This window comes from Streptopelia decaocto (assembly GCF_964273445.1).
Source record: "Streptopelia decaocto genome assembly, chromosome: 18".
Classification (NCBI taxonomy): domain Eukaryota; kingdom Metazoa; phylum Chordata; class Aves; order Columbiformes; family Columbidae; genus Streptopelia; species Streptopelia decaocto.
This window is the reverse complement of record NC_138673.1, coordinates 8,657,454-8,679,742: the sequence shown is the minus strand read 5'-3', so window position 1 is coordinate 8,679,742 and position 22,289 is coordinate 8,657,454. Positions and strand designations below refer to the sequence as shown.

The 22,289-nt window shown below is 44.8% G+C and overlaps 3 protein-coding genes across 6 annotated transcripts in view; 1 reads left to right on the top strand and 2 right to left on the bottom strand.

Annotated features, from left to right (window-relative positions):
- VMP1 (vacuole membrane protein 1) overlaps positions 1-6,943 on the bottom strand; it is a 58,143-nt gene extending 51,200 nt beyond the window's left edge. Inside the window, exons 1-3 of one of the 4 annotated variants that reach the window (XM_082068660.1) lie at positions 6,857-6,943; positions 2,706-2,834; positions 2,310-2,428 (exon numbers count right to left, since the gene is read on the bottom strand). The gene's annotated coding sequence lies outside the window, so the exon portion shown is untranslated. Of the gene's footprint in view, positions 1-2,309; positions 2,429-2,705; positions 2,835-6,375; positions 6,395-6,856 lie in introns of those variants that run through there. The other 3 variants (XM_082068658.1, XM_082068659.1, XM_082068661.1) reach the window with 3 other exon arrangements.
- A 47-nt stretch (positions 6,944-6,990) lies between these two features.
- PTRH2 (peptidyl-tRNA hydrolase 2) lies at positions 6,991-8,339 on the top strand. Its single transcript, XM_082068705.1, has 2 exons — positions 6,991-7,042; positions 7,701-8,339. Exon 2 carries the CDS (start codon positions 7,712-7,714, stop codon positions 8,225-8,227), a length of 516 nt encoding a protein of 171 aa, XP_081924831.1. The 5' UTR covers positions 6,991-7,042; positions 7,701-7,711; the 3' UTR covers positions 8,228-8,339.
- A 1,596-nt stretch (positions 8,340-9,935) lies between these two features.
- CLTC (clathrin heavy chain) overlaps positions 9,936-22,289 on the bottom strand; it is a 30,386-nt gene continuing 18,032 nt past the window's right edge. Inside the window, exons 15-32 of the mRNA XM_082068704.1 lie at positions 21,414-21,539; positions 20,701-20,843; positions 20,066-20,300; positions 19,611-19,733; positions 19,369-19,514; positions 19,019-19,202; positions 18,483-18,675; positions 17,986-18,143; positions 17,705-17,869; positions 17,503-17,610; positions 17,208-17,375; positions 16,926-17,075; positions 16,517-16,648; positions 16,255-16,365; positions 15,880-16,050; positions 15,377-15,598; positions 11,258-11,333; positions 9,936-10,947 (exon numbers count right to left, since the gene is read on the bottom strand). Coding sequence (XP_081924830.1) covers positions 10,823-10,947; positions 11,258-11,333; positions 15,377-15,598; positions 15,880-16,050; positions 16,255-16,365; positions 16,517-16,648; positions 16,926-17,075; positions 17,208-17,375; positions 17,503-17,610; positions 17,705-17,869; positions 17,986-18,143; positions 18,483-18,675; positions 19,019-19,202; positions 19,369-19,514; positions 19,611-19,733; positions 20,066-20,300; positions 20,701-20,843; positions 21,414-21,539 — 2,736 coding nt within the window. The 3' untranslated portion in view covers positions 9,936-10,822. The remainder of the gene's footprint in view (positions 10,948-11,257; positions 11,334-15,376; positions 15,599-15,879; positions 16,051-16,254; positions 16,366-16,516; positions 16,649-16,925; positions 17,076-17,207; positions 17,376-17,502; positions 17,611-17,704; positions 17,870-17,985; positions 18,144-18,482; positions 18,676-19,018; positions 19,203-19,368; positions 19,515-19,610; positions 19,734-20,065; positions 20,301-20,700; positions 20,844-21,413; positions 21,540-22,289) is intronic.

Genomic DNA, 22,289 nt, shown 5'->3' with positions numbered 1-22,289 from the left:
ACAGACAGCTAGAATGTGATTATTAAAGTGGTTTTATTTAAAACCCAATAGTTGAAAGCATCGAGGTCTCGGGAAGGAGCCCTTCCTCCAACACCTCCTTCCTGAAATGGGCAGAAATAGAAACCCATCTAGTTAAGCAAGATAGCAGAAACTCATCTCTTGCACGTTACAGTTTTTATTCATTGCAACTTGGGCCTCAGAGCACGCAAAACTGCCGCGAAAATTAACGGAACAGCCTTGCAAAAGTTCGCTTCTGAAAAATGCTGCAGGGTTCCACAGTCAGGCAAGGACAGAGGGCTGAGCTCCACAGCATCGCCCTGCAGCCGCTCGCCAGGGAGGGTTTGGTCTGAACGGCCAGACAAACGTGAACCACACACACGTGTGTATCATAAACAGGTTACACGCAAAAAGTTCAAATTGCAGGGAGCAACGTTTAAATTGGGCACCCACACTTAGAAAGTCTGATGTTCACAGAGAACTGCTTAGGAAGCAAAAGCTGTCAGAGCCGTTCCGGACCCAGCCACACTAAAAAAATGTTCTGCTCTAGGGAACTTCAGTCACATTGTGTTGGCTTAAATATAACAAACATTTACATAAACACAAACAAAAAAACTTAAGTGGAAGCCACACGTTCCTCACTTTGAAATTCATCTTTTTTCCTTGTGCAAATCCAGCCTTCAAAACTGAGGTCTCAATTGGTTTAGTCTCTGCTCTCAGCTTAATTACATTTCAAGAAAGTTAATTTACTGTGCGATATAAACTGCTCTCTGTGTTTGATGCTAAAAGTCAAGGCTGCGCACAAGACTCCTTCTCCATTATCTGAATTCCACTGCAATCCATTAAACGTCTTACCGGCACATAAAAATTATCAGTCTCTGGGGAGCTCAGGTGCATCACTACAGACATATTAAAGGTTTCACGAGCTCAGCCAAGAGTCAGTTTTACCCTGGCTGCTTGGAAAGGCACTAATCTGGGATTAGCTTTGTGTAATGCTACCTCAAGCACAGAAGTCAACACTCAGAGCAAAGCAGATAAATAATCCCCTTGCACACTTCTGTAGGGCAAATCACTTTTAAGAAGGTCTTAAAGTTCAACCTTGCTGCAGAAAAGCTCAAAAAACTTGTATTTAAGAATACAGTTGACTAGATTTGATAGCCATGACATAGCAAGTCCAAATGGGCTGCAATTCAGAAACCAAACCCTTACTGGTTTCAGAAAAAAACTCCTTGGTTTAACAAAGTCTAATTATACTTAAAGTATCTTAGCGTAATGAACTAGAGGACGTGCATCCTGAAAGCTCAGCTCTCTGATCCGTTTCTCTGTTTGACGCCTATTAGAATCACTAGTCCTGCACTAGTGTCTCCCCATGGAGATTAATTGGAGTGGGAGTCTGGCCCAAAATGTAGTTATCCTTCATTTAATGAGTCCACATCCTCAAGTCTACACCATGACGGGAAATTAAATTCCACCTGCTCAACAGAACTTCACTTATGAATGCTGAGAAAGACAGAGTCGGTATCTAAAAATAATTTTTCCTAGTACATGGAGTAGTTACCAGAAAACATAAAAATAAACTATTTAAAAGAGTGAGAAAAACAACTTTGAACAGTTTTTGTATCAGAGTTGCTTAGATCATGAGTTAGAGCTGGACTCACACAAGAACTTCTTTGTAGGGCTGAACAAATAGCCCACAATACACTATTCAGCTTTATATTCAGCTTTAGTGCCATCCATAACATTAAACATAAAAAGACAATTATTGCTAGTCAAAATGTAAATTGGTCAACAAAATGGGCTTATGGTAACTGTGACTGGCACTTGACAGCCTAAGTGACACAAAGCATAACAAGCTTTTAGAGAACGAGGACATAACAAAATCAGGCACTGCAATCTCCGCACTCCGTAATCAGAGAAAAGGACAGAAGTCTCTTCTTTCTGCAGCTCCCCAGAGGCTGCTGAAGCATCCGAGGGTTGGGAGCGCTTATGTAAAAAGAAGCGGTTTGAGACAAGGCAGTTGGGTGCTCGCACCTCGCTTGGAGGAGCAGAATGGGGCCTCACGTTCTGTACTCAGCATTCTTTGAGGGCTCCTTTGCAATGTGCTACAACAAGGAAGCTCTTACACTGTGTTAATGATATCACTGCTTTCCCAGACATTGTTAGAGTCACTAACTCTTATCACTTTTACTTCAAGAGGCCTCAGAACCCTGACTCTCATCTCCATCGAAGTTACTTGTCACAAGCTGCTAGAACCAGATCTATAACTTAGACCATTTTGCTGATGTTTTCTCCCAGCCACCTGAGCAACACACCGTTTTCAGTCTTTTGTCATTTCTTGTATTTTAAGGCAAATGCTCCAATCCTGCCAGTATCCTGCTGCTTCTTGCTCCTCAACTTTTCTGCCGACCACTCCTTCATCTATATCATTGTTCTTCAGTCACAATAAAGAAAACAAAATATTAAAAACCAGACTTTAACAGGTGAATAAGTAATTGCACTAAAGCCGACAGTGTTGCACACCTGTAATACAGTTTTGTTTCAGTCGTCAAACGCTCTACATCAGCAACAATTTACACAGGGAATAAGTTAATAGTTTTTTGGCAAAGTAACAGTTTGGAGAGCGCTTTCGCTCAAAAGTCAAAGCCTGGCTGCACGTGAGCACATTTAGGTAAAGGATGAGATCAGTCTGGAAATGAAACGTTACGTACCCTTTCCGCTCCGTACAACTACGTCACTCTTCACTACTTCTGTCTTTGAAGCCAGCGGAACAGGCAACTACGTCCTCTGCGCTGCAGACATTCAAGACCAAAGCGACTGCTCCTCCAAACCTTCTGTCCCTACAGAGTAAGATAATACTGTTCATCATGTGACACCGAACTGACACAGTCCCTAACTTGAAGGTTAATAACTTTCCTAAAGACGACAGAAAATAGAAAAAGTAACCGCTTGATCTTTTCCAGCCCTTTAACACTCGTGGGAAGTGTTCAATTAAAATAAATTAGGACACATTTGAAAGACGTTCAAAATCTCCACAGATTTAGCTATAATGGGTTACTTTGATATGAGTGCATTTATTCCCATACTAAAAATGTTTCTCTAACTAAAATAGCTTAATCCCTCCAAGGAAAAGTAATCCAGTTAAAGACCACAGGTTTCCATTTTGTGGGTTATGCCTCTGTGCACCAGACCTATTTTCCAATTCCTAGCCAAATACTGTTTCAAAAAAGTCATCTTACAATTTAGAGTTAAAATTTCCATTTTTCAAAAAAGACTTTGGAACATCGTTTAGGAAATAATTATTTAATATTGTTGTAATACGAGTTTCAGGGATGCCGTGTGTTTTCTTTTGAGGTTACTAAGAGTTGTGTCTCTGTTGTTAAGGCCATGTATATTAAACTGTTCTCCCTAGCGGATTTTCTCAGGAGAAACATGAATATTGATTTTTGACTGTGTAGATCCAGCAGTAGAATCAGGTGCTATAATAATATTAATAGAGTCGTTACACAAAATATAGATGAAAAGCTATGGAAGATGGTAGGAAAGAAAATTCTGGGCATTCGGGTCTTTGCAGTGGTCTCTCGCTGAAGCTTAAAAAAGTAAAATAAGATAAAGGAAACGGAAATAACTGGGAAGGCGAACATTATCGGTGCAGCATCTCACGCTACGCTGCGGATCGTGGGTCAGTTGTGTGCTCCTCACGCTGGCAGGAGGCAGCAGATCACAGAACGAAGCTGCCCTGCTGCTCACGGGACGACGCTCAACCAGCTGCGGAGAAAACCGCTTCAGGGTTACCAGAGAGGGTGAAACACGTTGCTGAGAGGGGGACCCGAGGAGATCACAGACCTCCTTAGCGTGACTGCTGTGCTGCCACACTGACTGCAGTTCCCCAGCTCAGCTCTATCCAGACTGAACGAGACAGCACTGTCACACACGGTATTCATGCCCTCTCCCAAACAGGGATTCGGTGACAAGCACAGCCCTGATCAGTGCCACAACAACGCACCTCTTGGCGAGGGCACGCGTGTGTGGTCAAGCAGCCCTTTCACCAAACCAGGTAACTTGGAAAGACTGATACAAGCAGAAAGACTTTGGAGAGAGGGGCCACACAGCACCGTAAAAAAAAGACCACAATTAATATTCAGCTGACTAAATAGATACAGCAGCTTTCACATCCACAGTTCCAGAGGGCTACACAGAAATCCACACACAAAATCTGCCGAGAGGTTTGTCTCGCCGCCCTCAGCCTGCCTTCTCCCTTCAGAAGCAGCAGCCAAGCTCTGCCACGCTGCCAAAGGGCGCTGAGGAAAGAAAGGTCACAGGAATTATCACAAGATGTTAACACCTCCTGCAATAAAAGGCGTGTTAAAATTTGACTAGGAAAGAATGAAGAGTTAGAAAAAGAAGAGTATGAATGCAGCCTCAGGAATCGGCAGCTCTGACTCCTGCAGCAGATCTGCAGGAGCTTTGCCTTTAGCCTGTCTTGTAGGTGCTGGGTGACAGTTTCCCCACAAGATGCTTGAACCTGCCCAGCCATTACATCCAGAGTGCTCCTCCTGCAGAGATGACGGGGAATGAACAGAAGTACCGAATGAACCCCATAGAAAACAGTAGCTGAAACGTGCTCCTGAGACGACAAATTCTGCTTTTCAGACATTAACAGTCTCCAATCAATTCAGGCTACACTCTGCCAGCCTTGGCCCTTCACTGAGAACACACTGCCCAGACAAGCTGAATCAGAGGCTAATTCTGAGCCTTGCAAGAGAGAAGAACCTTCTTTTAACAGGTTTGAAATACACCGAACAACCTCCTGCCTCACTAATAACATCTAATGGGGCCACCTGGTCTGTGCGGCGCCACAAGGTGCTGCCCCACGACTGGGGATCCCACCTGCTGCAGGAATCCAAGCGGCTCAGTGTTGCAACAGCTTCAAGGCCCTGCCCTTTGTCCGCATGGAGGAGCAAAGTCCATCCAACTCACGCTGCTTCACAAGCAACAGAAGTTAAAGTTCTAACCTGTAGGTAATATTTCCCATCATCATTTTATCAAAAATATTGGCCTGCTCCTACTGTACATCAGGAGTAGTAGTTTTTTGTTTTGTTCTAAGAGCAAAGCTTGTTAAGAAATGAGATCTCAAAATATGCACTAATTAGACAGAACATTCTAAGGAGAGGTATTCACAAGCTGGAGTCAGAAACAGTTATGTCATTCAAAAGATGTTCAAAGACAACCACAGGAAAAAAGGTTTAAGGTAGAAAGATCATAGACGTTCCAGCTAGGAGGTTTGCTTCTGGTACACTCACCTTCCTCATTGCTACTACCCACTTAAAGGCTACTACATCTCCTCCCATCCTTTCCCACAGAAATTACAGGAACCATTGATTTCAGCTGTTAAGTAGGACAAGGAGCTCAGCCCAAATTAAGGAGGAATGCTCACCTCCCATTGCACAACACGTATTTTCAAACTCCCATCTGAAAACACGAGATGAAGCCATCGTTACAGCTGCCACTTATGACCAACAAGGAATAAAGAAAAGTCCATCCCATGCTGCAGGAATAATGGATTGAAAGGAACCATGGCTGACATAACAAAGCCCATTTCAATAGTCAAATTAAGGCTTTAAGAAGAGCATATATATGCTATCAGATTGTATGAAGTACAAAAACTCCCAACAGACCTATCTGACAGGAACTGGGGTGGAACCACCTTAGAAGATCAGTAATTATAATAGTAAAACAGTACCAAAGCCGCTGCTCAAACAAAGCTTGTGTGCTTCAAGGTGTAAAGGTATAATATTGCACTCTCTCCACCTCACAGTGCTCAACCCATACTATTAACATTAACTAAAGCAGGATACCCACTTGTTGGTAAAGCACCACGTCACGCAGCAGAGAGAACAAGGACAGGAGAGAACCCCAAAGAAGTTTCATACGTGCAGCTGAACATGGATAACCCAGATTCACAGCACTTTATATATAAATGGCCACTATGAGACAAACTTATGACCCCTTCCCTCAGGTCACCTACGTGACCTGCAGAACATCCAAGAGGCAAAACTGGAGCAAGACAGGGATCTTACCGCTTTATTACCTTCTGTCATCACTAGATGACATCAGCCAGAGAACTAAAACGCAAACACATGGAGCTGCTTTGCTTCAGTCAACAGATACGAAACATTAAGAGTCTCCACAGATTTGGGCCCGGCCACCCAAGTCCGTACAAGGCACAGAGCGGAACGAGGCTGCAGCTGGGAAAGCACAAGCTATTTCTCCTGAAGAAGCTGACAATGCCCATCAGTGTCCGCGTCTCCGCAGCTGGAAGGATGAATTTCTCCCTGTGTCATCAGACACCGTCCCTGGGGCCAACGCGGGGACACTCACCCCGCTCCCGGCTTCCGCCCGGTGTGACATGACGCGCTCGGGGCTGAGCAGGTCCCGGCGGGACGGGGATGAACCAGCAGCGGCCTGGGCCGGCTCCTTCCCCCCTCACAACGTTCACCCGCCGGTCCCCCGCCCGCCGCTCCCCCGGCCGGGCCTCTCCCGTCACCCTCCCGGCCCCCGGTTCGCACGGCACCGCCGCTGGGTCACGGCGCCCCGGGACGGCCCCGCCCGCTGGCGGATCCCTCCACAGCCTCCCCGGCCGCCCCCAAACCCCACACCCGGTTCGGCCGCGCTCCCTCAGAGAGCCGCGGGGAATGGGGGCAACCCCGGGGCGGTGTGAGGAGAGCGGCCCCGAGCCCGCTGCTGAGGGGGCAGAACGGAGGAAACCCGGCAGGTGCGGCTGAGGGGACGGGGGCGCGGGCCCCCTCACCCCCCGAAGGCCCCGCGGCCGCCGAGCCCCCGCCCGCCGCTTCTCACTCACCCGCTCGGCGCCGGTAACTCCTGCTGGGCCCGGGCCAACCCGGAAGTGAGGGACAGGCCGAGCCCGCCCCTTCCCGCCCACCGGCGCGCGTCACTTCTCGCGCGGCCCGGCCCGGCCCGCCCCGCCCTCCCGCGCGCTGGTGGCGTCACTTCCGGGCGGCGACGGGGCGGCTGGTGGCGCGTGGAGGTGAGCGGGGCGGGGCGAGTGGCGGTGCCCGGTCCGGTCCGGTCCGGTCCGGTCCGGTCCGGTCCGGCTCAGTTCGGTCTCCTCCGGGCCCCTCCCGCCCGGTGCAGCCGCTCCCCCGGGGCTGCCGGTTTGCGGGGCCGCGGCGGGGCCGCCTGTCGCTCCCCCGAGCGCTGCGGCAGCTCCCGGGCAGCAGCTCTAAGGCGGGTTTTAGGCATTCACTGTGCAATCCTCACCGTTTCTCTCACCATTCGCACGTGTAACTTTAACGCGGTGTGCGGGTTTTTTCGTGGTTCTGCCCCCTGAGCTGGCGCCATCACAGAATCACGGAGCGGCTGGGGGTGGAAGGGACCCGTCACCGGGGGGTTTGCCGTGTTTCCCATCAGAAAAGCTGCACCGGGAGAGCGGGAGACACTCTAAGGAAGGCGGCTCCGAACACCCCTCCCAGTGCATAAAGATGGGATTAAAAAAAACCCAAACAAATACTGTTTTACACTCTGATTTACACCCTCAGACACACGGTGTGACCTGTGGGGTGTCCTGTGCAGGGACAGGATTGGACTCAATGATCCTAGTGGGTCCCTCCCGACTCAGAACACTATGATTCTGACAAGCTGAAAAACACTCGAGTAAATGCTGTTTATTTTCCTCTCTTTCACAGCCAAACCCATCATGGATTCTCTCGCCCAGCCCGGGCTACTCAGCGTCGTCGCCGGAGTCGCCTGCGGCATCTGCCTGGGCTGGGGCCTCCGCGGGCGGCTCCTGCGGGCGCCCAGAGCCGGAGCGGCTCCTGCGAACAGCCTGGGCAGCGACGCCAACGTCATGGGCGAGTCCGGCGAGTTCAAGATGGTGCTGATCGTCCGCAACGACCTGAAGATGGGCAAGGGGAAAGTGGCCGCGCAGTGTTCCCACGCGGCCGTTTCCGCCTACAAGCAAGTCCAAAGGAGAAACCCCGAGCTGCTGAAGCAGTGGGAGTACTGCGGGCAGCCCAAAGTGGTGCTCAAAGCGCCCGATGAAGAGACTCTGATCCAGCTCCTGGCTGACGCGAAACAACTCGGACTGACCGTGAGCTTGATACAAGACGCAGGTCGGACCCAGATAGCGCCGGGCTCCAGGACAGTGCTTGGAATTGGACCGGGACCAGCTGATGTCATAGATCAAGTTTCTGGTCATCTAAAACTCTTCTAAACTGGGGACCAAAGAAATCTGAATGCGTTAGTGTGTGAAATCCCAAGTTCGGGGGGGGGGTGGTTTCTTATGTTCTCTCAGTATAAATAAAGCAACCAGTTTTTGTAAGAGATTTTAATTTGCAGGTCATGACTTTGTCTTGCTTCTGTATCACGTTCTGAAGTGAGAAAGAAAACACAAGGATCAGTGGGGTTGAGGAAAGTAAAACTAGCAGAATTTTACACTCCATAACAAGGAACCCGGTATATTCAAGACTTGTGCCACTGATAATGTGAAATCCTCAGTTTGGTTTACTGGCTAAATAGAAGCATTAGCAAAGTTTAAGTGAATTAAAAGTGATTGTTTCACCTTCTGCCTTACAGGAGGTTGGTTGGTTTGGTTAAGGGCTAAGTTCTTTAATTTCAGTTATTTAATTCAGTTAAAAATTGCCCCAAACAGCTGGGTGTAGCTGTAGCCCATTTCCTGCACAGTTTCTAACAGAGTAACTGATGCAATAGCTTGGAACTGGTTGAACAGGCTTTGCAGCCCAGACCTTAAACCTGTAACCAGTTCTGGGGAGAAGCTGTAAGTTGTGCTCCTTTCTGGATGAATCCGTGCAGCCGCGGTGCCTGCAGGGAGCTGCAAGGAGTTCCGTGCCCAGTTTAGCTGAGGTAGAGTTACCCTACACACAAACAGCTTGTTATACAGGGACTAACTTAAATCCTGGTTTACTTGGGATTACCAGGGTTTAAGGAAGCGCTCTGTTGCGGATGTTTCTGGACATTCAGAGCACGCTGATCTTGGCTTGAGTAATTTCTACCCCTGCACCTCCAACACTCAGAGGAACCCCCCTGCACTTGTAACTTGTACAAGTCAGTTTTACAACAAAGCTGTTTTGTGACAACTCTGCTGTTGAGTGCATTTCTTTTACAGCCCCTCAGCCACATCTTCTAATCAAGCATCTCTGAAATATGTTGTAAAAGAGAGAACAGAAGGATTTGTCTCAGTCAGATTTACAGAGGCAGATGGGTTGAAATGCAAGAAGTGTAACGCAGGGAAGTTTTTATACTGCACCTCTTATTTAGGCATAAGAGTTTCCAAAGGTCAACACGAGTCACTGCAGACTTCTGCTAAACACATTTTTGATCAAAGACATACAGCCCACAGTAGGTTAAGCCCCCAGCTGCCTTTGCCCCCCCCTGACACACAGAACCTGCAGCACAGAGTGAGCAGGGAGGGGATTCAGCCTCACCCAGCACCAGGACAGCTCCTCATCTGGGGACAAAAGCTTCTGCAGCCACTGCACTCACATATGACAGTATTCATAGAGAAACATTTAAGTCAATTTTATTTGAAGCTAAATATATTTAAGGCAACTTACATACCTAGAACATGATCTCGATTTAACTGACACACCCTACCACAATCCTAATGTATCCTCTGGGCAAATATGCTGTAGTTGACCACAATGCAGCCAACTATCGAAAAGTGCTATTTTCTTCTCTCTGGCATAATCTTTCTATAGAAAAAGCATTCCGTGTTTTCTTGTATTGCCCCCTCAGTGCAAGACACCGCTAGTTCATGGTCTCTGCTGCTCTCCTAATGGCCCCTCATACCCTTGAACATACACACACTTGCACACCCCATAACTACGAGCACTGTAATACTTGGTTCAAGTGGAAAGGTCCTTTGTGAAGACAGTAAAGTGAAGCTACCACTATGCAGCATGTCCACAGTCCAGTAATTTATTTTTTAAATTGAGTAATTTCAAATTGCACAAACAAAACTGAACAGCAATATGCTTGAATTCTCTCTTCTGTACACTCAAAACAGTGATCTAAAACACCACAATATCCAACATACACAAACCTCAGGGCAGGGTTAGTAAATACACAGATTGGAATCATGGTGCTCTGTTCCTGAATGGAATGTCCCACAAAAGCACAGGATACAGCACAACAGAAGGTCATCTGTTACATATGGAGTGAGCAAAAAGACACTAGCATTTTCTATATGCATAACTGGAAAAACCTGCATAGGTTAAGAAAAAAAAACTTGTACTCATTTTAAGTCAGGCAAGGTTGTCTGTACGCGTTTTAACTTCTTTTAGAGCTATGCAATCCAACCAGGGTGGGATAGGCTGATTAGTGTTGTCTCTTGTCAGCAGTCTCGCAAGGTCAAATACAAGTATCTTCGCTTTAGCTTTCTCCGAATATACAGTGAGACTTAAATGCATTTAGAATAGACAGTACATACTGTAAGCTGCTCACATACAATGAAATTAAGATTCAATATTAGAGTTTAACACTATAGAGTGCAAATCAGAATCTTCACAATAGACTTAATGGTAATAAGCAGTCCTGCAAAAGCCCACTTGAACAAGGTTGTTTAAACTATTCCCCTTTTAAAGTAAAGTCTAAATGACATGGAATGTGAAAAAGATTTAACATAAGTGATTCAAATAGTTTGCGCTAGAAAAAACAGTCCTTCATGAAATAAAGGTTACAAGAACACGAGGCAGAACTCTTGCTTTTCCCTGTTATGAGTTAAAGCGGGGAGGGACGGTGGAGTTTCAGTAAGAAAATACGCTAGCTCCAAACTGACTTGTGCTGCATCCTACATGCTGTACCCAAAGCCCGGCTGCGGTTGCCCGTAGGGAGGTGCGGTGTAGCCGTAACCAAAAGGTGCTTGTGGGGGAACTGCCACACTGGGTCCCGCTGTCAACATCAGCTGGGGCTGACCTGGAAGACAGAACCGTTCCACCTTTATTCCTCGGTACCGAGAGTTCTGCTGCTCAGCAGAATTCCTGCACTTCTCCAGAGACAGTTGTGTGGTTAACAATAACCCCCTAGTTCAAGCTCAATCTTAAATCCTACAGCAGCACTAGAGCGGTACTCTTATCTACTATTTTGGAACACGCTCCCGTAAGACTTTGATTTCACATGAAGAACGTTCCCATTTCCAAGGACTTCCTTAGGAAAACCCGTGACCAGAGAAGTGTTGGTTTAAAAGCAAAATGTGGAACTGACAACACATGAACTAAAGCATTACCATAAACGATAGGTTGTGTTTCCGTAGCTTGCTCCTCTTCCTTTCTCAAAGACTCTGATGCATCCAGTTTATCCACCTGGAATTGAGACCAACAGTTAAAAAACTCCTCTAAAAGAAGTGTTTATTCATGGCAGAGAAGTGGAAAAGCCTTAGTGGTAGGTTAACACCCATCAAGAAAAGGAGACCATTTACAAGTTAAGATCAATTCAAGTAGCAATGTTGGTACTGGTGCAGTCAAGATTGTCCATTTCCTGAAAAAACTCCTAATGGAGGGATTTGTGAAACTTCTTTGAGAGCTCACTCCAGGCTGACGCTTGGTAGGAAATACTGGACTAGAGCTACTTTGACATCAGTAAGCTCAGTCACCGCTGCTCCAGAGCAACAGCCTTAGGGCGAAAACTTGGATTTTAGCACAATGTCAATTGGAGACCTTTGGTGTTGGAGCAATTGCTGAGATAATGCCCAGACCTGGAGGTGTTTCCCTGAATAGAACATTGAGGCAAAGTAATCTGGAGTTGGGATTTGTATACAGCAGACTGCAAGAGCATCCGACATGTCACTTGAGCCTCAAGATTTCACTTTCCAAACCCATTCACTCATGCAATTTAAGTTCAAATGCAGAGAATGCATGTGTATAAGACTTGCTTTTTCCACTCTAGAACTGTGTGGCAGTCAGCCTAAACCCACAAATACTCAACTTGGTCAAGCTTAATTAACACACAGTAACAAGACAAGACTAGCCAGCTTCACTCTGCTGCCGTGAGTGCACTTGTGCTGTGAGCCCACCCCTACAGAAAGGCAAGAGAGAAAACTTATTCTGCAGTGAAATATTGCTTGTTGCTAAAACAGATCCAAGGAAGCTCAGCATTACTACAGTCTAAGGCAGGCCCTGAAACTAAAACCACAACAATTAGGTATTGGTATTTTACCTGGGAGATAAGATTTAGAATAAAGTCAGAAACAATCATGCCAATTACTTTTTCAGACAATAAGACAACCCACAAACCAGATCAGTCTTTCATTTCATTTGTGTCCTTAATAAAGGAGTTGAAATCAGGTTTCCTGTACTGACACAGGGTCAGCATTACTTATTCAGCTACACCAACATCCAGGAGTTGAACGGTTTTCAGCTTAACTGCACTACATGAGCAAATATTTGCAGGCAGCTTTAACAGCTATTATCCCTTTAGTTGTGAATTATAACACGTGTTCCATAAACCTGTTAATTTGTAACCTCAATTAGAGGCATAAATCCAGAAAGCGGCATTAAGACCTGAGCTCTATGAGTTCACTCATTGACTGGGCTTTCCTGGCGAGCCCTTTTTGTTGCCTGACCCCAGTATCTGCCTTGCTGCTGTCAAAGTGCATAGGAGCGTATGCCAATGCTCCGAGACATCGTGCTGAGAACTGTGCTGTTTTTAACTCAAATAACACCACACTGAACACAGAAGCACACGTTTGGAGATAACAAATCCAAGGAGAATGTGAGGTTTGCTACTAAGCAGAGGCGTTTGGCTTACGCACGGTTGGGAAGCGTCCAGCCCAGGACATGTAATGCATTTTGGACCCAGTTTTGATGCCTCCCCTCAGAGCTCAACAAATATTTACAAGAAAAAGCATGAGTTTGACACCAGCCTGCAGGATGGTTCTTACACCACTTGCTTGAGCATCACCGGGTTCAGTATCCTACACACTTGTAGCAAGATTGTTTTAAAGGCTTTTCCACAGGGACTGCAATAAGCTGCAGAGGAAAAGTAACATGCATTCGATGTTATCGTGTTATGTGTGCATGAAAAAGAGGCAAAAGTACTGAAGCAAGAGTGAGGTCTGAAGATGACTGCCATACAGGCTCCCCCCAAAAAACCACACGCAGCCCACAGCAATGCCTTGGAGCTTAAGGAGTAGTGGGATGTAATTGCAATGACTGCTACACATGCGTAGTTTATGCAAACACTGCAGTTCAATTACCTTTTTTCACACACACGCTTTCTTACTGCCTCACTTACTAGCTGCTGAAGGACCTTACGCTACACAGTTCAGTCAGGTTAGCCTTGAGTTCCAGTGGTGTAATTAATTACACGCATCTTGTCACCAAGAAGCAGTTTGCGTTTAGTCCATCTTCAAGTCGTTTGTCAGTTTTTTCACCCTTTGCTCAACCATATTAATGGAAAACTCACACTAGGGTCAACCTCTGATCTAAGGACAATCGGAGTGGTGTTTGTACAGAAGCAGATGGACAGAAACCTTCGAGATTGCCCTTCAGAAGGGCAAAACTGCATAGCAAAAGGCAAGCCTCAGAGTAGCCTCAGAAAAGCAATAAACATTACCTTTCTTCTTTTTAAATGAGGTAGCAAGAGAACTTTAGTGAAGCTGAAGAGCTTGGAAGGCAGTCTCTCTTTTTTTGTGCAACTACAGGAAATTTACTACAGGGAAGAAAACCACAGACTTTGTCTAATAGCTGAAGTTAAGTTGCTATGTGAACTAGAGCACCATAAGGAGTCAACTAACACCATAAGAAATGGACACCTGGACGAGGAAGAGTCCCTTTGGAAGCAGCTACTGTCTACTCTGCCTACGGTCAGCACACATTAGTAACGGTCAAGAGATCAGAAACTGGATCACAGTCCTTAAACTAGCAAGTGACATATTGATTTACGGTTCGGAGAGTGGTCCAAGACTGAGTTATTTCTTATTGGCAGAGTTTCTTCCAGTCAGATTGGCCATCAAATAGTGGCACTTGTACATCATTTTGATACCAGGTTGACTGTGATCCAACTGATAACCTGTATGCCCTTCCTGAGGATCTATTAGCTTATTAGTAGCAAATGAATCTACTGTTGTCCTACAGCACTAGCTACTTGTAGAGTTACACAATTTGCATATGCTTTAGTGATATTTTGTTGGGGGAAAAAGCAGTAGCAGCAGTGTAGTAAACATAGGAAAGAAAAAAAACTCATGCAGAATCCTTAGACTTAGTCCTCCAGATTTAAAGATGGAAAACAAGAATCAACTTTCACCTTTTCCTTTATTGCATCAACCTGCAAAGGAATTCAGAAGGTGCAGCTTAGAAAAATCAAATTCCATATTTAGCATATAAAAGGTAGAAACAAAAGCGTCAGGGAAGAAATAATTAAGGCACAGGCGAGTAAAAAACAAAGATACACCAGAAGTATCTGCTTTAGAAAGGCAGCTCTGCTTGTTGCTAGATCTTACTTCATCAGCTACACTACGGTTATATCCTAATCCTTTAGCAGATCATAAAATTTTAACCTTTAAAGGCTACTGTGCTCAGAGGCCAAATATGAGTTTGGTTCATCAGGCCTATCTGAGAAGCAATGTTACTGCTTAGAGAGCTCCCCACCCCCCCCAAAATACAACATTTAAGGACAGCAAATTGCTCTAGGACTACAGACTAGTCCTGCCTTTGGAGTGACAGCCAGGCAAACCTTCTAGACAAGCAGGAACTTTGGTCTTCATTGGCTCAAGCACTGAGCTTGGCTTTCGCTTCTCACACAAGGAAACTTTAATCATGAAGGAATTTACACCAATTTACTGGAAGATACTCTAAAAAGCTTAAATTGGGCAAATCTTGCTAGTGACAATTGGGATTTAACTCAAATCTAGTTCAAGTCTGTCAGAGCATTACCGAGCACCTTCCCTAAGTCATTCAAATAAAAGCTGAGTCATAATTAGTGCCATTAAGTATCAGAGCCACATTTTAGGTTAAATGTACAGCGGACCAAGTTAACTCAAGATCTAGCTATAAAGCTTTTTTAGTATACAGTCTAGAATTTAGTTAGAGCTTGATCCCAGCGAGGATTCCTGACTGACAGGACATATGAAAAGCCTGAATTCTGGACCTACTTTAAGACACTACCCATGGTCAGGCAAATACTACTGATGTAGGTTCTGAAATTGGTAGATAGGGTGGAGTCTGCAAGTGTTTCAGTCTCTTAGAGGGCGAAGTCTCTCCCCAGATGGACTGAAAAATAAGTGTGGACATGGACAGACAGACATTTGACAAAGCCCATATCGATGTTAGTAGCAAGCAGACAGTCTCGAGGCATACACCACAGTGACTGACAAGCCTTTGAGTGCTGGAGAAGCACCTGCTCTTACCTTGGTCAAGTATTCCTTCATGACCTGAATGAAGTACGGCATGGCAAAGTCCATGATGTTGTGCCTCCACGCTGTTTCCAAGACAACGTCCGGCCTCAGGAGATCGTAGCAGGTGAAGAGACAAGCACCAAAGCATTCTCTCTTGTTCTCCTGCAAGAACCACTGCAACAACTCTTCTGCCAACTCAGTATCTTTGGATTCGGAAGCATACTGCATGGCATCCTACGAGAGGAGAGGGTCTGTTTAGCCTCAGGTGCCATAGTACGATCACTGACATGGATGTGGTATTGAAATCAGCTGCAATCTGTTACTGACATGAGCAGAGAATAGGCCTTCTATGACTTGTTTCCACAAAATCTGGCCATCTGCCATCACTCTGAACAAGATTTGCCAGGTTAGCAACAGGCACCACTTGGTGGTATCCAAAAAGATGCAGCTTTACTACACAGTCACAGGTCTCCAAAGCAGCCAAGTACATTAAACCAGATCCAGAGTGGTCTTACCTTATACAATCTGTCTTTCTTACAGAGTTCTACGCTCTGTTTCCAGCGATTGTTTCCTTTGAAGAGATACGCAGCGATTCTTCGGAACTCTATTAGTTCATGTTTCTCCAAACGTTGAGCAAGAGAAATGTTGTCAAAGTTGTCATAAGCATCTATAGATGTCCTAAGTGCCTGAGTTAAGTAGGAAAAAAAAGTTATTCACACCTCAGATGTACAAACACATCCACAAAGATGCAGAATATCAGGTTAATACTGACGCGGAAGCCAGCTTGAACAGACCTTTGAAATTCAGGAATAGCTGCTTCTATCATGAAGCGTGTACAACACACAAGTCAATACCCGTTCCAGATATGACCTTTTCAAGGAGGGACGTACCTGGTAGTCTTCTTCAATAATGAAGAGGTTGTTCAGGGACTCGTTCACCGATTTGTTGTTGTGATTTTGAACAGAGCGCAAGTAAGGCTTCACCAGCGGTAGCTGTTTAACCTTCAAGGAATCAAGTAAATAAATTTAAGTAGAGGTCTCCTAGCATCTTCCCTGTGAGGCACTGAGGTACCCAAGTATTTTAAAATGTTACTACAGCTAACTGCTTTTCCAATTACAATTTTTTCTTTGATCTAGTTAGTAGGAAAATTACCTTTGTAAAGAAGGTGACAGCACGAGTGTGGTCAAGCCGAGGGGACAACACCATCAGCAGGTCATTGAGCAAGAGAGGTTTAAATTCCAAATAGAATTGGATTGCCTTGTAATACAGCTCCACGTTGGCCACCTGGAGATGAGTGAGGATGCACATTCAGAGCAGAAGCTTGATTGTGGAGGAATCCAAATGAAAGACAGACAGAACCTTAGATATTCCAGCACAATTGAGCCACCCATCCAAGACTCATTCTTGTCTCTAGAAATCTCTTTAGTTACTGCAGTTGACTAGCTTTGAAATTACATGGCAACATCAAGAACTTCAAATTTTAAACAGTTCTACTAGTGAAGGAAGAGAACTGAAGTGCACACAGCAAGAAATTTACCTCCTTTCACTAAAAGAGTAATACCTTAGTGATGATATCTTTGAACTGGCCTTCTTTCCAGGCATCTGTTGGGTGACTCATCATTGTGATTATGGCGTTATCATATTCTTCATACTTATCATACAAGAACACCAGTTCAGCCCAGAGATGGGCTTGTTCTGCAGCTCTCAAAACCTGAGCAAAAGGCATATTAGAAATTCCAGTTAACGTACATTAATAATCTGAAGAGATGCTATTGCAAAAGCTACAGTACATACAGTCCCGGTAGGTGGGTTGTAAGTTACATTTAAGGCCTCAGACTTTCACCTTGGGGATGTTGACTCTGGACCAGAACAGCTCCAAGTGCTCCCTCATCTTCTGCGGCTTGAATTTGGAGTAGAGAATTGCTAGCTCTGTAAACATCCCCATGTGTGCTCGCTCCAGTCCAAGTGCTGCTTCCAACATCGTTATCAGCTCTTCAAAGTAGCCACGATCCTAAGAGATATGGACAATTAGAGATGTTTCACATTAGGAACCGACCTGGCGCTAAACTTCCAGGTTTGGACAGAGTTTCCACAAAATAATTTAGACTTTCACTGTTCAACAGGAGTCAGTTAATTACCTGGTAATAGTTAATTAGCTCTTCCAACTCATCAGCATGCACTACAATATGGAGACCACACATCTGGGCCAGACGGAACTCTTTTCCATCGACACAAGCGAAGCAGACCTGGAATAGACAATTGCGTTATTGCTTATAATCCAAACTTGTGAAGAAGCTGCAGCTTTCAAGCCCCTTAAACTAGTTCAGCTGGGAAGTTTACCTCTTTCCATGTGCGAGTGCTGTTTGCCTTCCGAGCACCGTCCACAGCTGCCTGGTATTCACCTAGGTGAACTAAAGTCGAGGCTAAACGGCCAAAGTTGGACACATTGTTATACAACAGCTTAGCTGCTTCATACATCTTTTCATCGTAACAGCGATCGCCAACCTACAGGAGAGCAGAACCAGGTTATTCTTGCAGCTTTTCAGTCAAGGGCTTACAGAAAATACGTAGCGCTCTGCTGCTGCTGCGATTCAGCAAAACCAAAACCCCATCTTACTCACTTGCTGGATATGTGCATTGTTGGGTCCGTTTATGAACTCCTCTAGCTCTGCTAGACGGTTTGTTTTAGCAAGAGCAAAGATTAATTCCGTTTCCACATATGATTCCCGGGCCTTCTTGCGTGCCATCTGGAGATACTTCACCAGTTCTTCCCAGTTTCCTATAAAACAGAGTCCAGAATGATTATTTCCAACCACTGAGAACACAATATGCTATTATACATTAATAAAGTCACCTTACAATGGGCCTAACTAAATAAACCTTGGTATTTAACTTCATGCAAAGACCTCCTGAGTAGGAACTGCTCTGACAGAAGTTTCCAGCCAGCTAAAGGTAGTTATAAGACCAATTATCTGCAAATATATTTCCCATTCTCTTTCACCAGATTCCTCTGCTTGCATCAAGAGACAGGTTTGGCAGAATTGCATTTTGAGCAACAGGCCACAGAAAAGAGCTGAACAACATCAGCAGCAAAGGTTTAAATAAAACTTAATCATACCACTGGCATTGGCAGCTTGAACAACTTCCATGTATGAGGAAGGATCATCTGCTTTAATATATGAATCAATTGCTTCTTTCACCATCCCCTTCTGAAGCTGTGCTTTAGCCAGCTGACTCCACACAGCAGGCTCATTGCAGCGTTCAGCAAATTCATATGCACGATCCAGGTTTCCAATGTGCTCTATTAATACCTAAGAAAAGGATTACCATGATCAGCCACTGTCTGCAAAGGTCAGTTTTACAAGACACTGAGCTGTGTTTTATGTTAGTCCTTCAATGGATCCACAGCTGCTTTTAAAACATGGACTACTCTATACAACCCACATAGTGTGAGTGATTTTAGGCTTATGAAATTTCACTCACTAGAGGGTTCGACACACAATGTATGTTCAACTTCATAAGACAAGACACTGAGCAGCTCTGGTCGCTTTGCTGATTGGTGTCAAGTACTGAAGTCACAAGTTAACAGCAAAGTCCCTGCGTGAGGACGCACATGTCACAAGGAGTTATTACAGGCTGAGATTTTAAAAATACCTGCACAGCTGATGTGTTGACATCAAACTTCCTGAAGATAGCAAATGCCTCCTCGAAAAGCTCATTGCTGATAGCTATGTTGGCTATGTCTGGAGCATCGTAGTTATCCAGGCGATTGATGTATTCCATGACACGGGTGCGATCAGCCTTAATAGCTGTCAGAATGAGAAGGTTCTGCAGATTCCTAAATAGCGAAAGAAAATATTGATACATATCAACTAACGATCAAAAAATTCACCCTCCCCTCTGGAGAAGGTATTAGTTTATTTGCTGTTCCACAGTACAGCAATTTAACACCTGTACGAGGTATAATTTCAAGTTTCCTGTGATTTAATTTAGACTTCACACACCTGTGCTCACTGAACACGGAGTTATCAAGAACTATTTTCTCCAGCAGTTCGATGAGCTCATTAGGAAGATCTGCGGTCATGAAAGCCTTCACAGTAACAGAGACTTCCTCAGGGTCCTGTGTCTCAGACAGTGCAGTCTGCACAACCTGTAGGAAGAGTCAAGACATTGACAAACCAGTTAAGTCAGGGACTAGCAAGTCAAGTTAGGCCAGCAACTGTTTTTAATGTTTTGTCAGCTGTACCTGGTCAATCAGTGGTCTCCTGTAAGGGTTGCTTTCCAGCAGGACGCTGGCCCACAGCTCAGGGTCTTTACGACGAACTAAGTAGCGGGAAAGACTTTTGAAGAGGGAGTTCTCATTGCACACCTAGTGAAAGGCAGAAGTTTATTTAAAGTGAAGTCGCAGCTATTGAGACTACAGAGCTAATGTTATCGCAACATTAAATAACCCCGACATGTAGACTAGACATCTCAGGCTTTGGCACTTTTATTAGCCTCCCATTCTAGGATGTCCAGGGGACCCTCCCATTTCTCATTAAGCTGCAGAGGGAGATTAAACCTGCTCTATTAGAAGTGACCAGTTCCTAGCTTAATACTTTTTAGGAAATAAATACTTTTGTCAGTCGTAAACCTGAATATCTATCCCATGATACTCAGGCTAAAACTTAACCCATGAGTCTGCTGCATTGGCATACATACATTAATAAGTTCCAAATCGCACTGTCCACGCTCGTAAGCCACGCAGGCCAGGTGAGGGTCTCTCTTCTCACAGTACTTGCCAACAACGCGACTATCATAATAAGGATTCTCACGCAGGAATCTTTCTGGGTTGTTGTTACTATCAATGTAGATTTTGGCCAGTGCATTATGAGTTGCGGGCTCCTCACACCCCTCATGGATTCTTGCTTCCAGCCAGGGCAGAAGCAGCTTCAGCCTAGAAGGAAGTGGTTTTCATATTAGAGGGGCTGAGTGAATAATTAAGTATCCGCTTGCACAATTTCTTCGCTACAGAAACCAGCTTCAGTGTAGGCAAGAGTCAGTAACCAGAGTTACAGTACTCCTTTTTGACCCGTGTTCTGGTTATTATAATGGTACAACTTTCTGACACTATGAAGAACTTCATATGCCAACAACTCGTTATTTGGAGGCCGCTCAAGGGAGGTCCCCACATCAGCCAAGAAGTAAAGCAGACTTTTGCTGCTTGCTCAGCCCATAGTAGCTTCTTGTTATACATCAGTCCCAGCTTGAGCTCTGTACCGAGGACATGCACTGGTGGATGAGCAGTGAACCATTACCAGTCTGGCCATGTTAAGAGATTTGTACAAGTTTAATACCTGTTTCTTTTCTCAACCTCTGCAACAAGCTCATCAGTCGAAAATTGACCTCTCACTACAAGGATAAGGTTCTTTATCACATCTTCAGAGCAATCCACATCAAGCAGTCCCCCGATAACAACAGGCAGACGGCTTGGATTCACCTAAACAGGATCATTTAAAGAAGTCAGCGTGTTGTCATGCAGTAGAGACAAGTCAATACTTATCCCTAGAAGTACATGTGAAGGCTGCTTGCTAAGATTAATCTCATCTTCCTGACTTGACTTCCAGCTTCCTGAGGTTCTGGACAAGCTTGAGAAGCAATTCTTCAGTCAGCAGGTGCTCACAACATGGTTCAATGACTCACTCATGCACTGTCCCCATGGGAAGAGCTCCTGAGCAAGCCAGTTTGTCCTTGCAGGACACAGAAAGGAGAACTTCCTCTCCCTAAAATGCTGGAAGTTTAAATCACCCTAAGAACTCCAAAGTTATTCTACCAAGCTTTTCCTCCTTCAGGAGACACATTAGCATAGGTTACTGCTCAGCTTGACTGAAGAATAAATAAGAGATCTGACATAAGCACTAACTTAGCAGAGGCCACTGATAGGTATTGCAATGTCAGTCTCAAGTACGTGGCTGTTTGCAGAATACTTAACAATACAATGGCTGTAGTTGAACACCAGAAAGACAGATCAGTTTGACTCATTAAAGCCAAGTGACAAGTTGTAACTTACCTTCTGTACATAAATCTCAATATATTTTTGGAGATTATTTCTATACAAGTACAGCACCAAGTCGTGGACAAAGTCAAAGCGATCACATACAATGATGAGTGGCAACTGGTCAGTGAGTTTAGCTTCCTACAAAGAGAAGAGCTTCAGTAACTTGGGGATTTTTTTTCTTCAGACTTAAGCAGATAGTTACAAAAAATGTTAAAGCACCTGAATTTGGAAAGCCAAAATTGAACAGTCAACCAAATAATGACACCTTATTTTTCAACTAATTGTTCGCAATATGGAGCAAGTAGCAGTACTCACAGCCACTTTGGGGCCTACAGCAAGAAGCTTTCTGAAGTTTAATCCTGCTCCTTTGCAGGGCAGAGTGTACAAAGTTTTACAACACAGTACAACTATACCAAGCCTAAGCTATAGACAGCATTTTTAGTTGCCACTGGTGTTTGGTGTGCAGGATTAGCACTCTGGGATTTCAAACAGAATTTAACCAAGACAAGATTAAGTTGTGGATCATAATGTAAAACACACACAGAATTGACTTCAACTGTCATGGGTCTTGTGATACCTTCTAACTATGGATTTAGAGAACAGTATGAATCAAGCTAGTAGCAGTACTACTTAAATTGCTAATGAGATTAGTTATCTAAAAGCATTCCAACTTTCAACATAAGATCATAATGATTACAAGTACAGAAGCTTAGTCTACATGGCAGACAGTATTCCGGATGCATACTTCAGATCGCTTATTCTAACATGCACATCCCAGAATATAATCCTACATTTAAATTACACTTAAGGACTTTACACAGGGAGGCCTGTACTGGGAGATTTACCTGGTACATGTCCTGCACATTCCAGACATGGAACAGCACAAAA

Coding starts and splice junctions, on each gene's coding strand:
- PTRH2 (XM_082068705.1), top strand. CDS start 7,712: ATGGATTCTCTCGCCCAGCCCGGGCTACTCAGCGTCGTCGCCGGAGTC.